This window comes from Leptopilina heterotoma, unplaced genomic scaffold, assembly GCF_015476425.1.
Source record: "Leptopilina heterotoma isolate Lh14 unplaced genomic scaffold, ASM1547642v1 Lhet_51, whole genome shotgun sequence".
NCBI classification, from domain to species: domain Eukaryota; kingdom Metazoa; phylum Arthropoda; class Insecta; order Hymenoptera; family Figitidae; genus Leptopilina; species Leptopilina heterotoma.
Genome location: NW_025111110.1, coordinates 2714312 through 2736698, shown reverse-complemented (window position 1 = coordinate 2736698; position 22387 = coordinate 2714312). Strand labels below are relative to the sequence as shown.

The 22387-nt window shown below is 23.7% G+C and overlaps 3 protein-coding genes across 5 annotated transcripts in view; 1 reads left to right on the top strand and 2 right to left on the bottom strand.

The window, feature by feature from the left end:
- Positions 1-911: 911 nt before the first annotated feature.
- On the bottom strand, positions 912-13463 carry LOC122507756 (serine/threonine-protein kinase PAK mbt). Its single transcript, XM_043620635.1, has 6 exons — positions 12977-13463; positions 12176-12544; positions 9483-9879; positions 6655-7616; positions 3571-3724; positions 912-3004 (listed from the first exon to the last, which is right to left on the bottom strand). The coding sequence occupies exons 2-6, from the start codon at positions 12541-12543 to the stop codon at positions 2843-2845; spliced, it is 2043 nt and encodes a 680-aa protein (XP_043476570.1). The 5' UTR covers position 12544; positions 12977-13463; the 3' UTR covers positions 912-2842.
- A 1270-nt stretch (positions 13464-14733) lies between these two features.
- LOC122507700 (very-long-chain (3R)-3-hydroxyacyl-CoA dehydratase hpo-8) lies at positions 14734-17894 on the bottom strand. Its single transcript, XM_043620556.1, has 5 exons — positions 17403-17894; positions 17145-17262; positions 16683-16918; positions 15032-15213; positions 14734-14918 (listed from the first exon to the last, which is right to left on the bottom strand). Exons 1-5 carry the CDS (start codon positions 17480-17482, stop codon positions 14836-14838), a joined length of 699 nt encoding a protein of 232 aa, XP_043476491.1. The 5' UTR covers positions 17483-17894; the 3' UTR covers positions 14734-14835.
- The window catches only part of LOC122507695 (pseudouridine-metabolizing bifunctional protein C1861.05), a 74180-nt gene continuing 69305 nt past the window's right edge, over positions 17513-22387 (top strand). The window contains exons 1-5 of one of the 3 annotated variants that reach the window (XM_043620550.1): positions 17513-17635; positions 18352-18625; positions 20721-21083; positions 21543-21882; positions 22003-22112. In XM_043620550.1, coding sequence (XP_043476485.1) covers positions 18374-18625; positions 20721-21083; positions 21543-21882; positions 22003-22112 — 1065 coding nt within the window. In that variant the 5' untranslated portion in view covers positions 17513-17635; positions 18352-18373. Of the gene's footprint in view, positions 17636-18177; positions 18274-18351; positions 18626-20720; positions 21084-21542; positions 21883-22002; positions 22113-22387 lie in introns of those variants that run through there. The other 2 variants (XM_043620552.1, XM_043620551.1) reach the window with 2 other exon arrangements.

The following is a 22387-nucleotide window of genomic DNA, read 5'->3' as shown; positions in this document are numbered from 1 at the left end:
GAGAATATGATTTATTTTCAAAAAAACATATTGTTAGAAATGTATTCTTGGTTTTTATTTGAATTAAGAAGAGAACTTTTTATTTAGCCAAATTTTCATCAAATGGTTCTTTATCTGACCGATTTTTTTTATTAGGCAAAAATTAAATTCGAAATAAATTTATGTCTGTTGGAATTTTTATTCAGATAAATTTCTATTTAACAATTTTTTATTTACCGAAGTCCAAGAAATGGATTTTTTATTTACATACTTCAATTTTTTATCAGGCAGAAATTTAATTTTTTTGAGAAATTTTCGTCTGTTGGAATTTTTTGTTTAGCCGAATTTCTTTTTTGTTTTCAAAAATTACCACAAAAGGAATTTTTTATTTGACCGAATTTCCAAATGAAATGATTAAGTTCGTAAAGATGGGATTTTTATTTAATCGCATTTCTGTTTAACTGAATTTTTATTTGTCAAAATTCCCTTAAAAGGAATTTTTACTCTTTGACAGAGCTTTTGATCCAGAAGAAATTAATTTCAAATTAATTCCGATTTAATATTTTCATTTAGCTGATTAATTTCATACAATTTTTATTTAGCCAAATTTTCCTCGTTTAGAATTTTAATCCATCAAAATTTCTATTTAATAGAATTTTTATTTGTAAAAATCTCTATCACGCAGATTTTTCAATTGGTTACATTCTTATTCGACAGATATTGAAATTTGACATAATTTTTATCGGGAAAAATTTTTATTTAGCCTATTTTCCATCGAAGAGAATTTCCATTTGTCCGAATCTCTATTTAGAGGATTTTTGTATATAGGTACCATAAAAATTTCCATTTAAAAAAATATTCATTTTGCTGATTTTCGCAGATAGCAATTTTTCTACGTAGAAAATTTCATTTTCAGAATAATAGACTCATTGTTTAATCAGAAAAATCGTTTATTGATATTTAATTAAATTAAAAGTGTGAACAATTTTCGTTATATTATATTGTTGGCTAAAAATGCCAATATGGCAGATTGAATTTTAAAGATAAAAAAAAAATTTCCACATGTGTAAAAGTTTCTTTCCTTTATCATATTATAGCGTTGTAGAAAATTTCATTTTTGAAAAAAAAATCATCGCAGAATTTTTTCTTTTTAGACAAATTATTATCATGATAGCGATAGTGGTGATTCATAAAAATATGATTTACAATCTACTTTTAAGTACAAATAAAATACATATAGATATACATACATATATATACTCATATAATCTCAAGCAAAAGTGGATATGTATTTATAAAAAAAATAGTAAAATTTCTTTATAGTGAAGGAAACATTTGTTTTCGACATTTTTTTTTTTAAATAATAAATCTAAAATTTATTCTCTAAGGAATTAGGATATTTAATTTTTTTTGAAATGTTCGAAAAATTATTCTAATTTGAAAGAAATAATTTTCTACTTTCGGCAAATTTGATGATTTTTATTTTTTATAGAGAAAAAAAATTTGCCACTAAATTGTTAAGATGTCAGTCTTAGAGAACTGCTTTTTCTTTCTTACTTTTTTTCGAAATAAAAGACATGAAATTGATAATTAAAAATAACCAGCAGATTTTTTTCTATATAAATTCTGACCAGATAGTTATGAGCTGCCTATATATCAAATATAACACATGTCTAACTAATTAATTATTAATTATACGAGTATCAAAAATAATGTTTGAAGTAGAATGATAATTTTGAACGATTTAAACTGACTTTGGTGAATAGTGATTCTTGAGGTAAACATTATATTTAAATGTTATCTGCATTAAACTTTAACAAATTAGAAAGTGACTTCATTGGAAATTACATTTTTATATTATAATAATAATTCTATATAGTAAGATACAATAAAGCAAACAAAAAAAAAATTTGCTTATTCCTGCGACAAAAACAGGATTTTTACGTGTAAATTACTTTAAGGCATCAAATTTCATCAAAAGCTGAAGTCATATACTAAATGTAAAATTTTAGTATTTACATAATAAATTCGGTACATACTTTTTTTTTTCTTTCTCTCAAGGCACATCGGAATGAAATGTAATTATTGTAACTCGATATACAAAGTAGAATATATCTCATAACAATTTTCAAACTTTTCCAAAATTTATTCAAAATTCAAAGTTTCAATGTCGAATAATTTCTTTTTTTTTCATATATTTTGTAATTATTATTAGTTATTTCTATAATAACTTGAATAATAGAAACTATGTTAATAAATCTTCATTCGAGACTTAATACTTTTTTTTAATTCAACAACTTTCGTGACTTTCTTTTTCAGTTAAAAATAAATAACAAGATTAAAATTACTTACAAGTTTTTTAACGAAAGGCACACAAGTAATTAATCTTCGGAAAAGTTTGAAATACTTTCTTTCTGTTTTCTTTTATAAAAATCTTATAATTTAAAAAAAAAAGTAATACGATTAAACCACACTGGAATGTGTCATAAATGAATGCACCAGTGAATAATTATTAACAAACAAACAAACAAAAAAAATTCTACAAAAATGCAAATTAAAAATAAAATTTCTTATTGAAAGAAATGAGTACTTATTGAAAATTTCTTTTCTTCTTTTTTTGTAAATGCTTGTAACTTTGGTAGAAAAAAATTATTCTTAAAAATATATATATATATATATGTTCATATATATGGTGCATTCATGTTTTTTTTTCTTCTTAATAAACGACTAATACTAGATAAATACTTATTTTCGTCACGCAATATTTTACATTTGAGCTGACGAGTGCTTTCTATAAGTGACTTCTTTCTTTTTTTTTCTTCGAATTTAATGAATTTTACTGTAACATTTTACCGTTGGTACGTCAGCAGTTGGTATGTCTAGCTCCTCTCATCAGGGGAATTAAAATACTTGGATTCTGGGCTTGTCTCAGGAATGGATGCTTCAGTAATTCAGTTGCTGTGGCTCTTTGCGCAGGATCTCGAACTAGCATTCTCTCTAGGAAGCCCTGCAGACGTGGACTCACCTGAGAAATAAAAAATTAATCTAATAAAAGTTGGAAAAATTTAAATTAAAAAAAAATTTTATTTTTAATTAATAAAAAATTAAACGAACAATTACGATTTAAATTAATGTAGAAATAAAGACTATAAAATTGTAAAATTAAATTTTATAGAACTTATTTCTATAATACTAAGATATTTACTTAGTTTTGATTTTCTTTGTCAATCGTTATATTTAGCACATATTTCATATTTTCAATAATGGCTTAATTATTACTTAAATTAGTAATAAAGAAAATAAAAAAGGAATTCGAAAATGTCCGAATGTTTTTGTTTTTATTTCCTTTATTATTAAACTACTCAGACGTTATAAATTTGTTTATTAATTAAATTAAATTTAATTGAATTAAGAATTTAATATAATTTTGAGTTCTTTTTCAATTTAATTTAATTTAATTTAATTTAATTCTGTGCAGTTTTGTGTATATTTTAGAAAATTTTCTTTGAATATTACTTATTTTACTTATGCGGTAAAAAATGTACAATTGAAAATTTTTACATTTTTTTATGAATTTTTTAATTTACTTGCCTTATGGGAATTCTTTAGTTTCGGCGGAGGCATATCTCGAATGCGACGCATTGCCTGAAGAGGCGGTTCATTGAAAAACGGCGGTTCCCCATCAACCATTTCAATTATCATGATTCCCAAGGACCAAATATCCACTTCTGGACCATAAGGTAACCTTCAAATAAAATAATTGAATTATTACCCAATTATTAAATAATTGAATTTCAAAATGACAAAATGAATTGTCATTTTCTGAGAAAATATTAGGGATCACAGTTATATTTTTTTGATTAGTTGGAAAAATGATTAATTTTTCAAAAATTAGTTGTCGTAGGTAAAAGTTAAAGTTAAAATTAAAAGTAATTTTAATTTTATTAAATTTTGTATTAACAAGGTTGCCACAAAAATTTTATTTTGTTTTTCCTTAACTTTCCCCTGATTTCCAGATAGAAAATTGCCTTTTTCCCCTATCTTTATTACAAAAAAATTCAAGACAAGTTCAATTATAAAAAAAGATTTTTAATTTTTAAATATTTATTATTTTAAATACTTTTTAGAAAAAAAAAAAATTTGATTTAGAACTTTACTTCATTTTACCTATTTTAAAAATAAAATTAATTACTGTGACAAAATTCTCTTTACTATTTTAAAAAATTTCAATAACATTCTTTTAACAACTTCGATTATTTTTAATAACATTTTAGAAAATTTCAATTACCTACCTACTTCAAAAACTTTTAATTATTTGTTTATAAAAATTCAATTAATTCTGTAAAATTCAAATATTTACCAATCACTACATTGAAATTCTTTGAAAAATCTATTTTTTTTAAATTCTAATTAAATTTTTAAATGAAATTTTTTAAATTTCATTATTTTCATTTCAATTTAACAAAATTCAATTAATTTTATAATTCTACAATAAATTTTCTAAAAATGTAAAGTAACTTTAAGAAATTGATTAAAAATTAGGGTAGAGTGGGGTAAAAAAGCCACATTTTTACTTTTGATGTTGTAAAATCTGTATTTAAAATTTTTTTCTCAAATTTCCAATTGTTATTGAAAGTTTAGTTATTAAGCTTGAAAATTCTTGACGGAAATATTTTTTATCTCATGAAAGGACTAAGTTATAAGAGTTTTACGAAAGCACTGTAAGTGGCTTTTTTGCACCACCTGGTGGGGTGAAAAAGCCACCCTACGATTTTAGCAAAACATGTTATCAATTTAGGTATTTTTATAGTTTCCCTTTATTTATATGACAAATAGTCTTATTTGAAAAATATTCTAATAATTATGAAAGAGTTTTTAGCAAGCAAAATTGAAAATTATATTAAGTTTACCTGTTTTTCATTTGCACTGCCAATTTTTCGTACCTTTTTTAGAAGTTCTCTTTAAGTTTTACCACAGATAACATATTTCGTTGCAACCGTTTATTCATTGTTTATTTTTTAAATGCACTTTGAACTACTTTTTCGTCGTGTTTAATTTATTTTATTAAATAAACACGAGAAATTTTGTAAAATAAGAAGGTTAGTTTAAATAGAAAACAAGTGAATTTCACAAAATATTCAATGGATTTTTTGCCCTGGCTTTTTTACACCCAAGACCAGTTATTAAAAAAAGCAAAAATAAATTGTTAATTCAGTTCAATTTCCAAAAATTAACATTGTATACGTTTTCGGTATACTTTTCTCCTTATGTACAAACATTTACTTTTATTATTCGTTCACTTAATCAAATTGTAATATGTTTGAAAAGTTCACCAAAATGTTTTCAAAAAAGCAACAAAAAATTAAAATTACAATAAACACAATATTAATCTAGGTACAACATTCAAATTAGATTCAAAAGTTGCGTATTACCTAATAGTATTTATATTCTAAACAGCTGATAAATCGGCATAATAGTTTTTAAATAAAACTCAAATGGCTTTTTTACACCATGGCTTTTTTACCCCACTCTACCCTACTATTTTTTCAGAATATTAAAAAAAATCATTTAAAACTGAAACAATTTTTTAAACAAATAATTAAAATGTTTTTGGACGCAATAAAAATTAGAATTTTTGTAGTAATTCTGGAAATTTGATATTTTTCCATCACTTTTGTCAAAATTCCCTGATATTTCACTCATTTCTCTAATTTTCTTGACCAGTGGCAACTCTGAATTTAAATAGTTTAAACATTGTAAAGAATGAACAATTTAGATTGATTAAAAAATATAAACCAATATAAATTTGGATAAATTGAATTTTTAATCATTCGAAATTTAAATAGCTAAAAATTTAGATAAATTAAAATTAAGATAACGAAATTTTAATCAAATAATTTTTAGAAATCATTAAATGTTGATAATTTTTAGTTTTAATTAATTGAATTTGAACAATTCTTGACGATAACAGTAAAATTTTTCTACTTCAAATTATTGATCAAAGAATTGTGCAAAACAATTTTTTATACAAAAATAAATAAAAGTTTGAATAAAAAAATGTTTTTTCTAAATCATTGATTATAAACGTTGTGAACTTCGCCAAAGTGAATTTGAATGAAGTAAATTTTCAAATAGATCAAAATTCTCTGATATAGGATTTATATTTGAATAAATTGAAAATGAGATGAAAAAAAAAAAAAATAAAATAATAAATAAAATTTAAATAAATTGAAAATTGAATGAAATCAAATTTGAATTAACTGAAAAATAAACGAAATAAAAATTAGAATAAATTGAACATTGAACGAAATAAAATTTGAATAGATTAAAATTTAGAGATATTGAATTTTAAATTGCTTCAACTAAAGATTGATTAAGATTATTTAAATATCTAAATTTAAGTTCAGATCCATTATTATTTTAATCGAGAAATTCTTCAACTAGTTTAAATTAATATCAGTTGAAATTTAAACTGAATACATTTTTAATTAGTGAAAATTAAAAGGTGAAAATCTGTGATCCCCAAATAAAATAAAGCAATTTTGTATCTAACCGAATTTTTATAAGCTTTATTCCAATAAAGCTTATAAAAATTCGGTTAGAAACAAAATTCCAAAACTTATTAGTTTTGGAAACTTTTTTTCAATATTAAAAAAGTAAAGTTAAAATTTATACCTGGAAATAACTTCCGGACTCATCCAATAAGGAGTGCCCACCAAAGACTTTCGTTTTGGAAGTTCCTGCGATACTTGTGCGCAAAATCCAAAGTCCGATAATTTAACTCTACCATCGGCAGTCAAAAGAATTGAGTCCGATTTAATATCTCGATGAATAACACCTTGAGAATGTAAATACTCGAGTGGTTTAAGGCACTGTGAACAAACTGTCGCTATTTGACTTTCATCCATACGTGAATGTGTTACAATATCCGTTAATGCTCCGCCCTCAAGATATTCCATAACAACCCACAGTTCATCGTCAACGAGAAAACTGTCGTACATTTCAACAATATTTGGATGATGATAATCTCTCATAATAACCACTTCGTTGAATAATAATTCTCGCCTCTGTTGTTTTCTGAGATCCATTTTCTTCACCGCCACCTGACGATGCAATGCTTTGTCAGTGGCTATACAAACTGTGCCCGTACTACCCTCGCCGATTTTCAGGAAATTCTCCAAATTCTCCCTCGGATCACCCCGACTAACAACCATTTGTAATGCCGCTCTAAATTGTTCGTGTGTAAGCCTCTGATCGGCATTTTGTTTATTGACATTATTCGATGTTCCCGATGTTGAGACAACTGCCAAGTTTCCTGATGAAACGGCACTCTTCATATTTTGATTTTGATCTGGTACTGAACTACCGCTGGCAATTGTTGACGATGTTGCGGATTTTGAAAGATTGTGCATTGATTGTGAACTCTCTATTGGTTTATGGAAATGAGAGTGTAATGAGGATTGATTCTCGGTTATGCCATAATTCTGAGAGTGCTTGTTTACATTGTGGGAGCTTAATTGGCTCAATGGTCTTTGCGATGCTATTGATCCAACTGGTGATACCTTGGGATGCATATTATGAAGTAACATATTATGCGATTGCTGTCGATCTCTCATTGATGGGTCCATTTTATTTACCTGTTTAAAAAAATTCATAATTTTGAAAATTTAGAAATTAATCTTCACATTCATCTACTAAAATCTACTATTCACTACTTTTTTTTACGATTTGACAGTATTTGGATACTTTATTAAAAATTATTAAGATCTTAATTAACAATTTTTTTTAAATAAATGAATTCTTTTGTGAAAATGTTTGATTTTAATTTGAAATTCAATTAATTCCAATATCTACTGTTTTAATAAAATTTCACAAAAGAATTCAATTATTTAAAAAAATTGTTAATTAAGATCTTAATAATTAAAATAAAAAAATTATTCTCAAAAATTTTAATAAAATTCTTTCAAACGACTCAATTATTTTCAAAAATTTTGAGAAAATATTTTGTAAGAATTCAATTATTTAAAAATTTAATGAAACTCTTCGCTGAAGTTCAATTATTTTCAATATCTACTATTTTAATAACATTTCACATAAAAATTGAATTATTTAAAAATTTTAATAAAATTCTTCGCCAAATTCAATTATTTTTATAAACAATAACACATTCCAAGAATGCAATTATTCTCACAAATAAAAAAAATTTTTTCCAAAAATTTAATCATTTCAAAAAATGTTAAATTAAATAAATAAATTAAATAAATTCGTTTCAAGAATTCAATTATTTTTAATAAAAATTCAAATAAATTCCTCGAAAGAGGCAATTATTCTTCAAAATTTTTATTAAAATTTTTTGAAAGAATCCAATTATTTTAAAAATTTTTGATAAAAATTGTACAAGAATTAAGTTTTAAGAAATTATCAATTATTTATTTTTGTATTTAAATAATGAAATTATCGTAGAACTTTCGAACAAGGTTTGGTTTAAAAATAAATTTTCTATAAAATTTTAAATAATAATTGAATATTAGAGGCGTTATAGTGCGAATTATTAAAAATAATAATTAAATGTCAAAAGTTTTTAAATTATGTCTGAATTTGAAAATTTGAATTATTGCAAAACTTTTAAAAATATTTCAATATTTATTATAAAAAATTATTGAATTTTGAAAGAATTACAGTTGTAATTTTTAGAAATAGTTAAATTTGAAAATGGTTTTACATTGAAATTATTTGAAATTTTAATTCCTGTGAACGAAAATAAATAAGAATAAGTATTTAAATATTTACTTAATAAAAATTATTCAAGTTGTGAATAATTTAATTTAGAAATTATGGAAAAAATTAGTCTTTTGAAAAATTGTTATTGAAAATTTTGGAAATTGTTAATTGTGTTTTATTTTCCTGAATTTTTACTAATTTTTATAAAAAACTTACTTACATAAAAACTATTTTTTTTCTTATCTTATGAATAACTTCAATTCTAAATTTTTGTGAAAGCGAAATTCAATTATTTTTTAAACATAAATTTTAAATTCTTAAAAAACCCGATATTTAAAAGTAATTTGTTAGCGAAGAATTTTATCAAAATTTTTTATTTATTGTATTCTTTTTCGCAACTTTATTAAAATAGTAGATATTAAAAATAATTAAATTGGAATGTTTCAAAGAATTTGATCTCAAAGAAAAAGAAAAAAGTATCTTTTAGTGTCACAAATCTAAAAAAAGGTATCCAAATAATAGTAAATTGTAAAAAAATATGATCCACAAGTTCTGAACGTTCAAATGAGCGTAATTTTTTGCCATTATAAATATTTTCAAAGATTATTGACTTTTATAAACAGCAAAAACAAAAATAAACATTCAGAATCTTTATAATTAATTTTTTTAATAAAAAAAAAGGTGGTAAATAGTAGATTTTAGTAGATGAGTGAGAAGCCTGGATTCATAGAAATTAAAATTTTTAATTAATAGAAATTAAACTAATATATTTAATAATTTACCTGGAAATTTCCATTATATTGGCCGGATGGCACCGTCATGGTAGGATTCATTCTTTGTAATTCGTGTTCGGGTAGTTGTGATATATTCGCATTCAATGTCGTCGGACTTGGAATACTTGGAATCGGACTTAAATTTTGGAAATTCAGTGACAAATTTGGCGCATTTGAGCCCATGTGCGTTAAATTCGGCGATGACTGCATATTGGGATTGAGATTCTGTAGATTTGGAATTAGACTATGGTGATTGGCATTCATTGTAGGTCCGACGTGCGGAGAATTTTGTCGCATTTTCTCCGGATAGCCGTGTGATTTGACGAAATTTGAATAAGCTTGTAGTTGAGCCGGACTGGAAATCTCTTGTCCTTCCGGCACGGAAGGAGGAAGATTTGAATTATTTCTACAAAAAGAAAAATTACAATTAAAGGATAATTAGTTTTTTTTTAAAATAATTGTTAATTAACAGGGTTGACACAAAAATTTTATTTTATTTTTCCCTGACTTCCAGACAAAATTTTGACTTTTACCCTCACCCAGAATTATATTCTGATTCACTTAAAAAATTATTAGATACTCAAAAAAATGTTCGATTACTTTTTATTTACGAATTTCTGTAATTGTAAAATTATTCGAAAACATCAATAACTTATTTTTTAAATAAATATATTATCATTAATATTTTTCTATAGGAATTAAGATTTTCAAATTCAAACCTTTTGAAATTCAATAAATTATCAGAAAATTATTATCAAACATGAAGAAATTTAAGATGACAGAGTAATACAATCATTATTTTAGATCGTAAGAATATTGTAATTATAAATTCAAATTTTCAAAGATTTTAATTTTGAACCTTTTTCAAAATTCAATTATTTCTAAAAATTCACGCTATACCTAACGTTTTTAATATTCAATTATAATATAAAATTTTGAGAGAAATTAACTTTTTAATCAATTTTTATTAGAAAATTTTTCGAGAATTCAATTATTTAAATACAAAAATAAATAATTTATTAAATAATTGAATATTTCTTAAATTCGGCGAATTTGAACAAAAATTTTTAGAATAAATGCAATTTTCTATCATTTTATTTAAAATTATATTAAAATGATTGAAATCTTGCGAAGAATTTTATTTATGAAAATAATTAAATTTTTCCTAATAATTTTATTAAAAATTTTTTTAAAGAATCGATTTCCTGTGAAGACTTTTATTTGTAAAAATAATTGAATTTCCAAAGAAAAATATTATTATTTATGAAAATAATTAATTTCTTGTGAAGAATTTTATTTACATTTTTTCAAATAATTTAATTTTTCAGAATTTTTTGAAACTTTTTGAAAATAATTCAATTCTATCGAGAAATTTCATTAAAAAATTGAAAATAATTGAAATCTGAGAAAGAAATAAAAAAATTTTTTTAAATAATTGAATTGTTTCGCAGATTTTTACAAACATTTTTGACAATAATTCTATTTGTAGGAAAAATGTTATATTTTACGAAAATAAAATTGTATTCTATGAACAATTTCTTTATTATAACTTTTCAAATTTATTTAAATCGTTTTATCATCAAAATTTTCAAAAATAATTGAATTCCCGAGAAAAATTTTATTATTTTTGAAAATAATTGATTTCTTGCGAATAATTTTATTTGAAGTTTTTTAAATAATTGAATTGTTAAGAAGTAATCTATTGAAAGTAATTGAATTGTATAGAAAAATTTTGTTAACTACATCTTGTCAAGAATTTTTGCAAAATTATTTTAAATAATAGAATATTTAAAAGAATTTTATTAAAATTTTTCGAAATAATTGATAAAAATTTTAATAAATTCTTTGAAACAATTTCAACAAGAATTTAAAATTTTCTAAAAATAATTAAATTATTCTGAAAATATTTTTAAAAAATTCTATATAAAAATTACATTACTTTCAATGCAATTTTTAAATATATTCGTCAAAAAGATTGAAGGAATTCAATTATTTTCAAAAAATTATAAAATTCTTCAATTATTTTGGATATACCTACTTAATTTTAATAAAATTCTTTAAATAATTGAATTCTTTTAGAAAATTTTATTAAAATAGTAGATATTAAAAATAATTGAAATGAGGAAAATTTTTGAAAATAATTGAAATTTTGCCAAGAATTTTATTAAATTTTTTTGAAAATAATTGAATTTCGGAGAAGAATTTTATTATTTATAAAGATAATTGAAATTTCGACGAGAAAAAATTTTCTTTGATATAATTGAATTTCGGTAAACAGTTGTTTTTAAAATTTCTTTTTAAATTTATAAAAAATTGATATTTTCTAAAATTTCAAATTGAAACCTTTGAAGTTCATTTATTTATGAAGATTGTAAACGCAACTCTTTTGAAATCCAATTAATTTTCAAATTTTTAAGTAAAATTATTCATTACCGAAATAATATATTTATTTTATGATAGTTGTTCAAGAATTAAGTTATTTAAAAGGAAATTATTGTCAGAAATAGAAAAAAATTGAAGGGTTTGTATTAGAACTCTTGGCAATTTCATAATTTATAAGGTAAGCAAAAAAGAGTCAAAAAATTAAGAATTTTCTTATAAATTCTGAAAATTTAATTTTTTCCAATACTTTTAATAAAAATCCCTGACTTTTCCCTGATTTCCCTGACATATGGCAACCCTGATTAATTAAATTAACTTACCTGTAGTCTCGCCTAAGTCTAGGCGGACTAGAAGATCTGAGTGAATTTGATCTAGCGACTGTGCTAGTTTTTGGCAATCCATTCTCGGTACTTTTATCGCCAGGCATGAATTTTCCAATTCTCGGATCATTGTGTCCTCGTACAATTGTCTTTAAATCGAGAATTTCCGTCGGTGTAATTTCACTTGGATCAACAAGCGGTAGAGGACGATTTGTTGATTTGAGTATTTGATTGTTGCCGACAATTGACGCCCATTGTAAAGGTAAACCGACAAATTTTCCTTCACGTTTGTCAAATCCTGTGTGAACTCTATGCTCAAAATTCGTCGGTGTTGATATTTGTGGCTTCTTCTTCTTTTTGGCAAACATTCTAAAAAGAAGAAAAAAAAAAAAGAAAAGTTTTGTATTTTTATTAGAAATCGGTTTAGTCATAAAATCACATGACAAAAAAGACAATTATGTTTATCTTCTAAGGTTTTCTTTCGCTATTGTTGCACAATAATCCACTAAAGTAGTTATAATAATATTATAATTAAGAAACAGTAGAAAATCGATTATGTTGCGTAAGTCCCCGAGTTTTTAGTCGAAATAGTTCCAAAAGTATTTGCTTCAATTAGTTGAGCACTAATTAGTCTCTAATCCAACCAATTGGAGCAAAACACTTGTTTTCGTGTCAAATGTCAAAATAAATAGAATATTACAAATTCTTATTTTTAAAAATTACAATTTTTTTTTAATAAACATTACTACTTTTTTCGTTGTTGAAAACAAAATTAGTATAGTAATTAATAAAATTACTTACTCAAAAATGTATGAGTCCTTTGGAAAGTATCAATATTCTTGTCAGAGAGTCTGATATTGTGTCACTCCTTATTACGATAATGAAACACCTTCACCTTTTGTATTCCTTTTCTTGTGATTTTTGGGAGCGTCATATGCCGAGAATTTGATGATTTATGTCAATATTCGAAAGTAGCCTCAGGACAGGTGACATTGCACAGTTTAATTGTGTGAAATTTAGGAAAAACGAAGGGGACCGGGGGAAGCCAAGTGACAGCAACGCCTATTGAATTGTGATTTACTGTTTTCACTATTTAAAATGAACAATTTTCAATGAAATTTTTAACTCGCGATATAAATTGAAGATATTGCTCGCACATTCTAGTCCACTAGAAATCACAGTAACTTTGGAATTTCATTAAAAAACTAAAGGAAAAATCATTGCAAATATGCCGTTTCTTTACTTTCTTTGCGCACCACACGGCCGATTGACGAAGCTTCACAGGTATTCAGGTATTCACCGCTCCCGTGGGTTCCATGAATGTGTTGACTGTTGAGTACTCCAATTGCAATATTGCATGCAAGAAACACCTGTAATTTCCTTTAATAAAGTGTCTACAGTTTACTGACACTATAAATAAAGCAGTCATTTTTCTCGTTGGGGAAAATATTTTATTATAATAGCAAGTTTTTTCCATTTAATTTAATTTTAAAATTATTATTTTATTAGCAACAAAATATAAAAAAAAAATTTTTTTATAGTTTATTGAATTTATTATTTTTAAATGAATTACAATTTGCGGAAAAAATTGTTTGTTGCAAAAGTTTTTCATAATACTCAATAATGAATGTATTAAAGATATTCAAGGTTTTATATCATTACTACTATTTAATGTTATTAATTTTATTCGAAATTTATGTAAAAATGTAAATTTTAATTTTTCCTACTCATAAACTATAAACAAGGGTTGAGTTGTTTATAAATAATGTAGAGTTGGGTAGATGCATTTTGATAGAATATTGAAAAGTGTCTCTTGATTGGTGGGAAATATTTCCGGAAATCGTAAGCGCCAATCAGAACAGATGCACACGCTTCATTTGTTGTACGTACCCATCTCTGGTGAGTGAGCTGGACAAGTTTGACGGTGTGAACACCCACTAACTTGTCGTCGCCATTTTCTCATTTAGTGTGCATTCTCTGTTCGCGTTCATGGTTGTAATGAAAAGGCGGTATTCCTCGTGATAAACAAACCGGCTTTTTCGTAAAATAGATTATAAAATAACTGTGAATTTTATAAATTGTGATATATTTTAATTAGAAATAGTTTATTTTTTAATATTGTGGACAATCTTTGGAAAATACGTAGCAGTGACTTTAATCTACGTTGAGTGGTAACAAAACGAAAAATATTCCATATTCCGACAAGATGAAATTTACTCTTTGAAACAGTGATAGAATAATACTATATTAGTCAATGAAAATTGTTAATAAAGTGCCAGCAGTTTTGGAAGAACGGAAAAAACGTTTAAAAATTGTTATATGTAAGTTTTAGGTTATGTTTACTAACATTGATATTTTTCACCTTTTTTACACACTCATATCGTTTAGCATAAATAATTCATAAATACATTACAGAGTTATAGATAAAAATGTTTTATTTTTTGTATATTTTAGAATTTGATCAACATTTTTTATACAAATTTGAACTAATTATAGTCAAAGTTTAAGAAATTAAATACTTACAGATAAAGGTAAATAAGTGAGAAAGAGGACAGAAGTGTTGTATATAATTTATTGTATAAAATTTCTTTGTGACCTCTATTGACCTTTAAATCCCTTATCAAAATATTCGGTATAAAATATAAAATATTAAATTAAAATTAGTTAACTTTTTTAGATATAGGTTGTGGACCCAAAATCTTTTTTCTTTGAGAAAACATGTGGAGGTAAAGATGTGGGAAGACTGAAAAAAAGAGACAATAATATAGGGCACGTTAGTATTGTTGAAAATATTTTAATTTTTATAGTTTTAATTTAATAAGTTTGGTAAAAAAATGTAATAACGAAAAATCTTACGGGGAATGTAGAGCAGCATAACGAATAGGAGAAAATAATTGTAGCTAAATGTGAAATTCCACGCATTGGGTAAAGTGTAACTCCATGCTTGTGGTTTGGAAGCAGTGTACATTTTAGCAGCATAAATGCATAATAATTCTCCAGTAATTCCAATTGGATACAAAATGATAAACGTAGTGTACCTGTAATTTTAAGGGAAGTTTAAATCTTATTTCTTTTTTCCTCATTTGTAATTTTACTGCTTAATGAACTATTTTACCGAATTTTTTACTAAATTTATTTTATTCTCATAAATAATATTTTTTAGAGCAATTCAATTATTTTCAATACAATTCTAATAAAATTTCTTGAAAGAATACAATTATTTTTTAAAATATTAATTAAATTCGATTATTTTCAAGAATTTTAATATAAATTGAATTATTTTCAACAATTTTGATGAAATTCTTTTTAAAAAAACCATTATTTTCAAAATTTCTAATAAAATTCCTTTTAAAAAATCAATTATTTTCAAAAATTCAGATAAAACTCTTCGAAACAATTCAATTATTTTTATGAATTGTAAAATCCTCCACAAGAATACAATTATTTTCATAAATAAGAAAATTCTTCTCAAGATTAAAATATTTTCATAAATAATTAAATTTTTCAAAGAAAATCAATTATTTTTATAAATAATAAAATGTTCGGTGCCATTCAATTATTTTCAATAAAATTATAATAAAATTTCTTGAAAAAATACAATTATTTTTAAAAATATTAATTGCATTCAATTATTTTCAACAATTCGGATATAAAATTCTTCGAAACAATTCAATTATTTTTATAAATTGTTAAATTCTTGGCAAAAATTCAATTATTTTTGTAAAAAAAAGAAAATTCTTCTAAGAAATTCAATTAATTTTAAGATAATTTTAATAAAATATCTCTAACATGTTCAATTATTTTTCAAAATTTGCAATTAAAATTATTTTAAAAAATTACATTATTTTTACGAAATTTAATTAAATTCTTAAAAAAATGTAATTATTTACAAACACTCTAATAAAATTGTTTAAAAGAATTTAATTTTCTATGGATATAATTTTGATATACTTTAATAGAAAAATTATTAATAATTATTACATTTAATAATAAACATGATTATTTTAAAAACTTAAAAGAAAATTTTCATAAAATTCAATTACTTTCAAAATTTTCAGTAAAAATTATTTTTAAAAAACTCCATTATTTTCAAGTAAATTGAAATAAATTCTTTAAAACAATTCAATTATCTTACAGATTTATAATAAAAATCTTGCCAAAAATTAAATTATTTTTAATACAATTTTAATTACATTTTCTCGAAAGAAGTCAATTATTGAAAAAAATGTTGATAAAATTCTTGAAATTAATCCAATTATTTTCAAATTTTTTGACAAATACTTTGCAAGAATTCAATGATTTTACGTAAATTAATTTAAAAATTGAAAACATTTAAAAAGTTAGGAAACAAAAAAGCAAACAGCAACTAACTTCAAATTTTAACGCTTTTATAGATTTTCAAATTTTAAAATAGTAGTAGCATTGAAAATATTGTCAGTTTACAATGATTTACAATTATTACAGTAGATTAATTTGCCAAGAAAAAAGTTTAAAATAGTATACTTGCCTTAACCACACTAGGAAATGTGGCACAGATCCCATAAGATTCATAAAATAATAACCATAACGAATAATTTCGGTGACAGACCATGCCAATAAAGCTAATGGTAGGCCAGGGGATGCTGCGGCAAATTCTACTGGTGTTGCGAGTAGAACTCCACAAACCACCATAACACGACTCAAAACTTGGAAAATTGTAATAATTGGATTCGATGGAACCAATCCTGTCACTGCATGTATAATCTATCAATCAAAACATTATTTACTATTTTATTACTATTAACATTTTTCGAAACTAATATTTACACGAAAATTAATCTTCTACAAAAATTAGCATAGATTTAGTTACAAATTTAATAAGAATTTAATTACAATAAGAAAAAAATAAATTTAATTATTGAATTAAATTAAATTTAAAAGTAAGGACAAAACAAAAACAAGAGAAAGTTAAAAAGATATTTTTACATACTTCTAAAGCTGCAGCATTTTGAAAAACAATTACAGATGTTTTAACAGTGTCCCACAGAGTTCTTCCTTGAAATCCACCAGACAAATGACTTACAAGTAGATACAAAATTAAACTCCATCTATAAAATAATTTTTTAAGTCACAAACAATGAATTGAAACATTACAATAATGAAAATACATTTAAACATCACAACAATAAAAAATTAATACAAACAATTAATGAATAATAAATAGTTTTATACTTTAAATTTATCTTACCCCAATGTTTGAATTGCATTGTAACTTCGCAAATAAAACTTTGCCAATGCTCCAATTTCCCTGGATTTTTTACTTGCCATTTTTGTAAATTAATTTTTATCTTTTTTTTCTTATTTCAGTGTGTTCCCAAAAAAAAAAAACGCTTTAATGATGATCGTGTTGAAAAGCGAATGAGCAGTGACTTGGCATAATCAGTTATAGTGTCTACGTCGTCATTAACATATTCATAACAGGTAATTTAAATTTACACATTACATTGCTTAAAAAACAATCTAATTGTATAATTAATTTTTTTTAATTTAAATTTTATTCCGTGTACCTAGTAGATGTGGAAATACCGCAAAATGGTAATTTTCTTGAAAATAATTTGTTGATTATCAACAAAATAAGGTTAGGTTATACAGTTTTATGTCAAAATGTTTTTTTCTTTAGTGATTTTTGAGGTTTATTGACCTTTTTTTTACGTAAAATACACACTTCTGACAGTTCTGACGTCATAGTTAAACTTGACAGATTTGTATACGTGAAAAGGGTTTACTGAAAATATGTGTAAGCACCCTTATAGTCACGTCAAAATGAAAAATTGTGCAGGTGCCCTTAGCTTGTCTCGCAACTTGTTTAAACGTGAATCAGAGCGTCTGATTGGTTCTTTTCTTTCCGGTAATATTACCCACCAATCATGAACCACGCGATTAGTATACTGATATTTCATTGGTTTATGTTACATTGAGATTGATAGCTACCCAACCCTGAAATTACAGTTAGAAATTTAAATCTAATCTTGCGCTTGTCTTTTAATGTTGCAATTTGCAAAAATGTGCTTTTGAACGTAAAAAGTTTATAGTGCGTTTAACGTGATTTTCTTTTTGTTGTAAAGTGATTTAATTTTGTTTTTAAACTCATTCTTGGTGCATATTCTTCAGTAATAATGAAGTGATAATAATTTCAGATTTTCCCGTTCATTATAAGTCATGAACGTAATGTGCTTAAACAGTAAAAGTTGTCGAATTTTCAAGAGTATAAGTCACTGTAGGCAACAATTTCGAAGAATTATTAGTAGAAATATAAGTGAAAATAATTTTATCTATGGATCGCATGTTTTGGAAGCGAAAAACAATGGAATGCCTATTGTTGCATTGGAATCGACGATTATTACGCATGGCATGCCCTATCCTCAGAATTTGGAAACCGCATTGCAAGTTGAATCCGCCGTGAGAGAAAATGTGAGTGGAAATTAGTTTTTTATTTATTAACCTTGAATTTAATGGAATTTTCTATATTTTAATAGTTAAAAATTTATAATTTTGGTGTTTACTTTTTCAACTTGTGGAGGTAAACAGTAAACATAAACTTGAACTTAACCCTTTTAGTAAAGAATTTGATAGACTCAAGTTTTATAATTGTTTTGACACATAGAAAATTGTATTTGTAAAATAGTTTTTGACATTATAAAAGAAACTCGTTTTTGTTTTTTTTTACAATGCAATTGTTTATATTACGGAAATCTTTACTTAAATATTTGAAAATTTTATTATTTTTCTCTAAATGAAATATTTAAAATCAGGGTTGCCACATGTCAGTGAAATCAGGGATTTTTATTAGAAGTACTGGAAAAAAATTAAATGTTTAGAATTTATATGAAAATTCTCAATTTTTGTGTCTTTTTGTTTGCCTCATAAACTATGAAATTACCACAAATTCTAAAAAAAAAACTTTCAATTTTTTCTATTTCTTACAATAATTTATTTTGAATAACATTAATTCCTTTGGAGAACTGCCATAAAGTGATCATTTATAAATCATTTAATGAACTATTTATTGAAAATTTTTAATTTCAATTCTGTTGAAATTAGTTTTAATTTTAAAAGTTTTAACGCAATTTTTAAAAAAAAAATTCAACTATCTTAATAAATATCAAAATTCTTTCCCGAAAATCAATTATATTCAAACATTAAAAAAAAATTATCGTCAACATTTCAATTATGTTCTGTAAAGAGCAAAATTCTTTACCAAAATTCATTTATATTAAGGAATTTTAATAAAATCCATTGCAAAATTCAATGATTTTCATAAATAACAATATTCATCACAAGAATTCAATTATTTTCAAATTTAATAAAATTCTTCGCAGAAATTCAATTCTTTTCGAAAAATCTAAAAAAAATTGTCAACATTTCAATTATATTTATAAATGAATAGCAAAATTCAATTATTTTCAGGAATTTTACTAAAATTCATTGCAAAATTCAATCATTTTCATAAATAATAGTATTCATAACAAAAATTCAATTATTTTCAAAAATTTTTCTTAATTCAATGATTTTCAATATTATACCTACTACTATAATAAAATTTTTCAAAAGAATTCAATTATTAGACAAAAATTTTGATAAAATTCTACACAAACATTAAATTCTTGTCCAAAAAAAAAAAAAAAAAAAAATTCACATGAATTCAATTATTTATAATAGAAATTGCGTAAATTTTTTCGACAATTTCAAATGTTTTAAAATTTGGCTTTAAATTCTTTACAGTAATTCAATTATTTTTATAAATTTTAAACTTCCTTTCTGTGATTTAATTATTTTCATAAATAATAAAATCATTCGGAAGAAGTAAATTATTTTCATAACAAACAATATAAAATGTAATTATTCTTAAAAATTTTATTAAAATTCGACGAATTAAATGAAACTAATTTTTTCCAAAAAGCTTAATCGAAATATTTGAAAATTATTTCAAGTTTTTATTTTCTAAGGTATATTTTATTTGAAGAATTTACGAATGATCGAAATTTAATTTTTAATTAAAAATTAATTTATTTAAAGAAAAATTTTATAGTTAAAAATTCTAGAATATAATGATTGAATTGAAATGATCTTTAATTATTATAAATTATTGAATTTCAAAAGGTTTGAGTTCGAAATTTTTGAAAATCTTAATTCCTATGAAAAAATAACAATGATTAAATATAAAAAATGAAGTTATTGATGTTTTTGAATAAATTTTACAAATATTCTTTAAGGTCAGGGAAAAAGTCAAAATTTTGTCTAAAAATCAGGGAGAAGTCAAGGAAAAACAAAATTAAATTTTTTGGCAACCCTCATCTTTTAAAATAGTAAAAATAATTTACACTGCGGCGTTTTTAGTCTTTTTTTACTTGACTATATATTAAATAAAAAAAATAATATAAAAGATAATTAAATTACAAATATAAATAATATAAAATGTAGTTAAAATTTTATTTAAATTTGTGTAAACTTTTTCTGATTGTCCGATTTTCTTTTTGTCTTTTGTGTCATTAATTTATTTTTGAAGGGCGCGATTCCAGCAACGATAGCAATTTTAGATGGTAAAGTGCACATTGGAGTTAATAAAAAAGAAATAGAGCAATTATCAAAGACACAACGTGAAAAAGTAATAAAGTGCTCACGACGAGATTTATCGTATGTAATTTCTCAAAAATTGAATGGCAGCACCACAGTATGCGGTACAATGTTATTAGCAAATTTGGCTGGAATAGAAATTATGGCCACTGGAGGAATTGGTGGTGTTCATCGTGGCGCTGAATTAAATTTCGATGTCAGTGCTGATTTAACAGAACTTGGCCGTACTCCTGTTACCGTTGTTTGTGCAGGAGTCAAAGCTATTCTCGATATACCGAAAACATTAGAATATTTGGTCAGTATTTCATAATTTACACTGAAATTTTTTCATTTCGTTGTAATGTTTAATTAAAATTGATAATTGAATAATTAATAAAATTAAAAAGATTTTAAAAATTAATAAAATTAAATACAAATAAAATTCAATAAATAAAATAGAGTTGATTAATCAATGTTAATTTTTAATAATAAAATTAAATACAATAAAATTAATACAATAAAATTAATAAAATTTATATACAAATAAATAATTAATAAAATTAAATAAATATAAATTCGTTAATTTATTTAAAAGAATTAAATTTGCAAAGAACTTGAATTTCATTGAAATAATTTAACATTTACTATTGAAGTGAAAACAAATAATTACATTAAATCGGGAAATAAATAATTAATGAATTTTTATTTTAAATATATTAAATAATGAATATTTTCAAAAAATGAATGAATGAAAAAAAAGAAATTTTGTTGACAGGAAACAAAAGGCGTGCCTGTCATAACAATTGGCGAAAGTAATAATTTCCCGGCATTTTACAGTCGTGAGACTTTTGATAAAATAAAAGCGCCTATGAAATTATCAAATGCAATGGAAGCTGCATCTTTAATTAGAACTCAAAGAGCATTAAATATTAATTCTGGGTTGTTGTTCGCTGTTCCTATTCCAGAAAGTCATGCACTCGATCCTAATGAGATTGAAATTAATATACAAAAAGCTCTATTAAAAGCAAATGAAAATAATATTACTGGAAAAGAAATTACTCCATTTCTTTTGCAAGAACTTGCTGAACTCACAGTTGGACAATCAGTGCAATCTAGTACTATATTTTTATTATGATGAATTTTAATTTAATGTAACTTCTTATAATTTCATTAAATTAATAGAAATAGTATTAAATAATATTAATGAACTTGTTGAAAATTCTTTTCTTTTTCAGATATCGCTTTAATTACAAACAATGCAAAAGTTGCTGCGGAAATAGCAAGAAATCTTAATTCTAAAACTGAAAATGATGTTGAAGAAACTTCTGGTTCGAAAGGAAGACCTGTAAGTAATTTTTTATTATTGTGAAGAAAATGTTCTAATTTTATATGTAGGCCTCGGATAATATGATTTTTTTTATTTTTACAAATATTTTTAAAAAATTAGACTTTTTTGACTTATTTTAATAAAATGCGACTATTTTTACTTTTATTTCATAAAAATTAGTCAAAATAATTGATTTAGAGACAAATTTTAATTAAAAACTCTAAAAAATAATTGAATTTTAGAAGAGTTGTTGCAGAAATTTTTTTGAAAATAAACTTAATTGAAAAAATTTG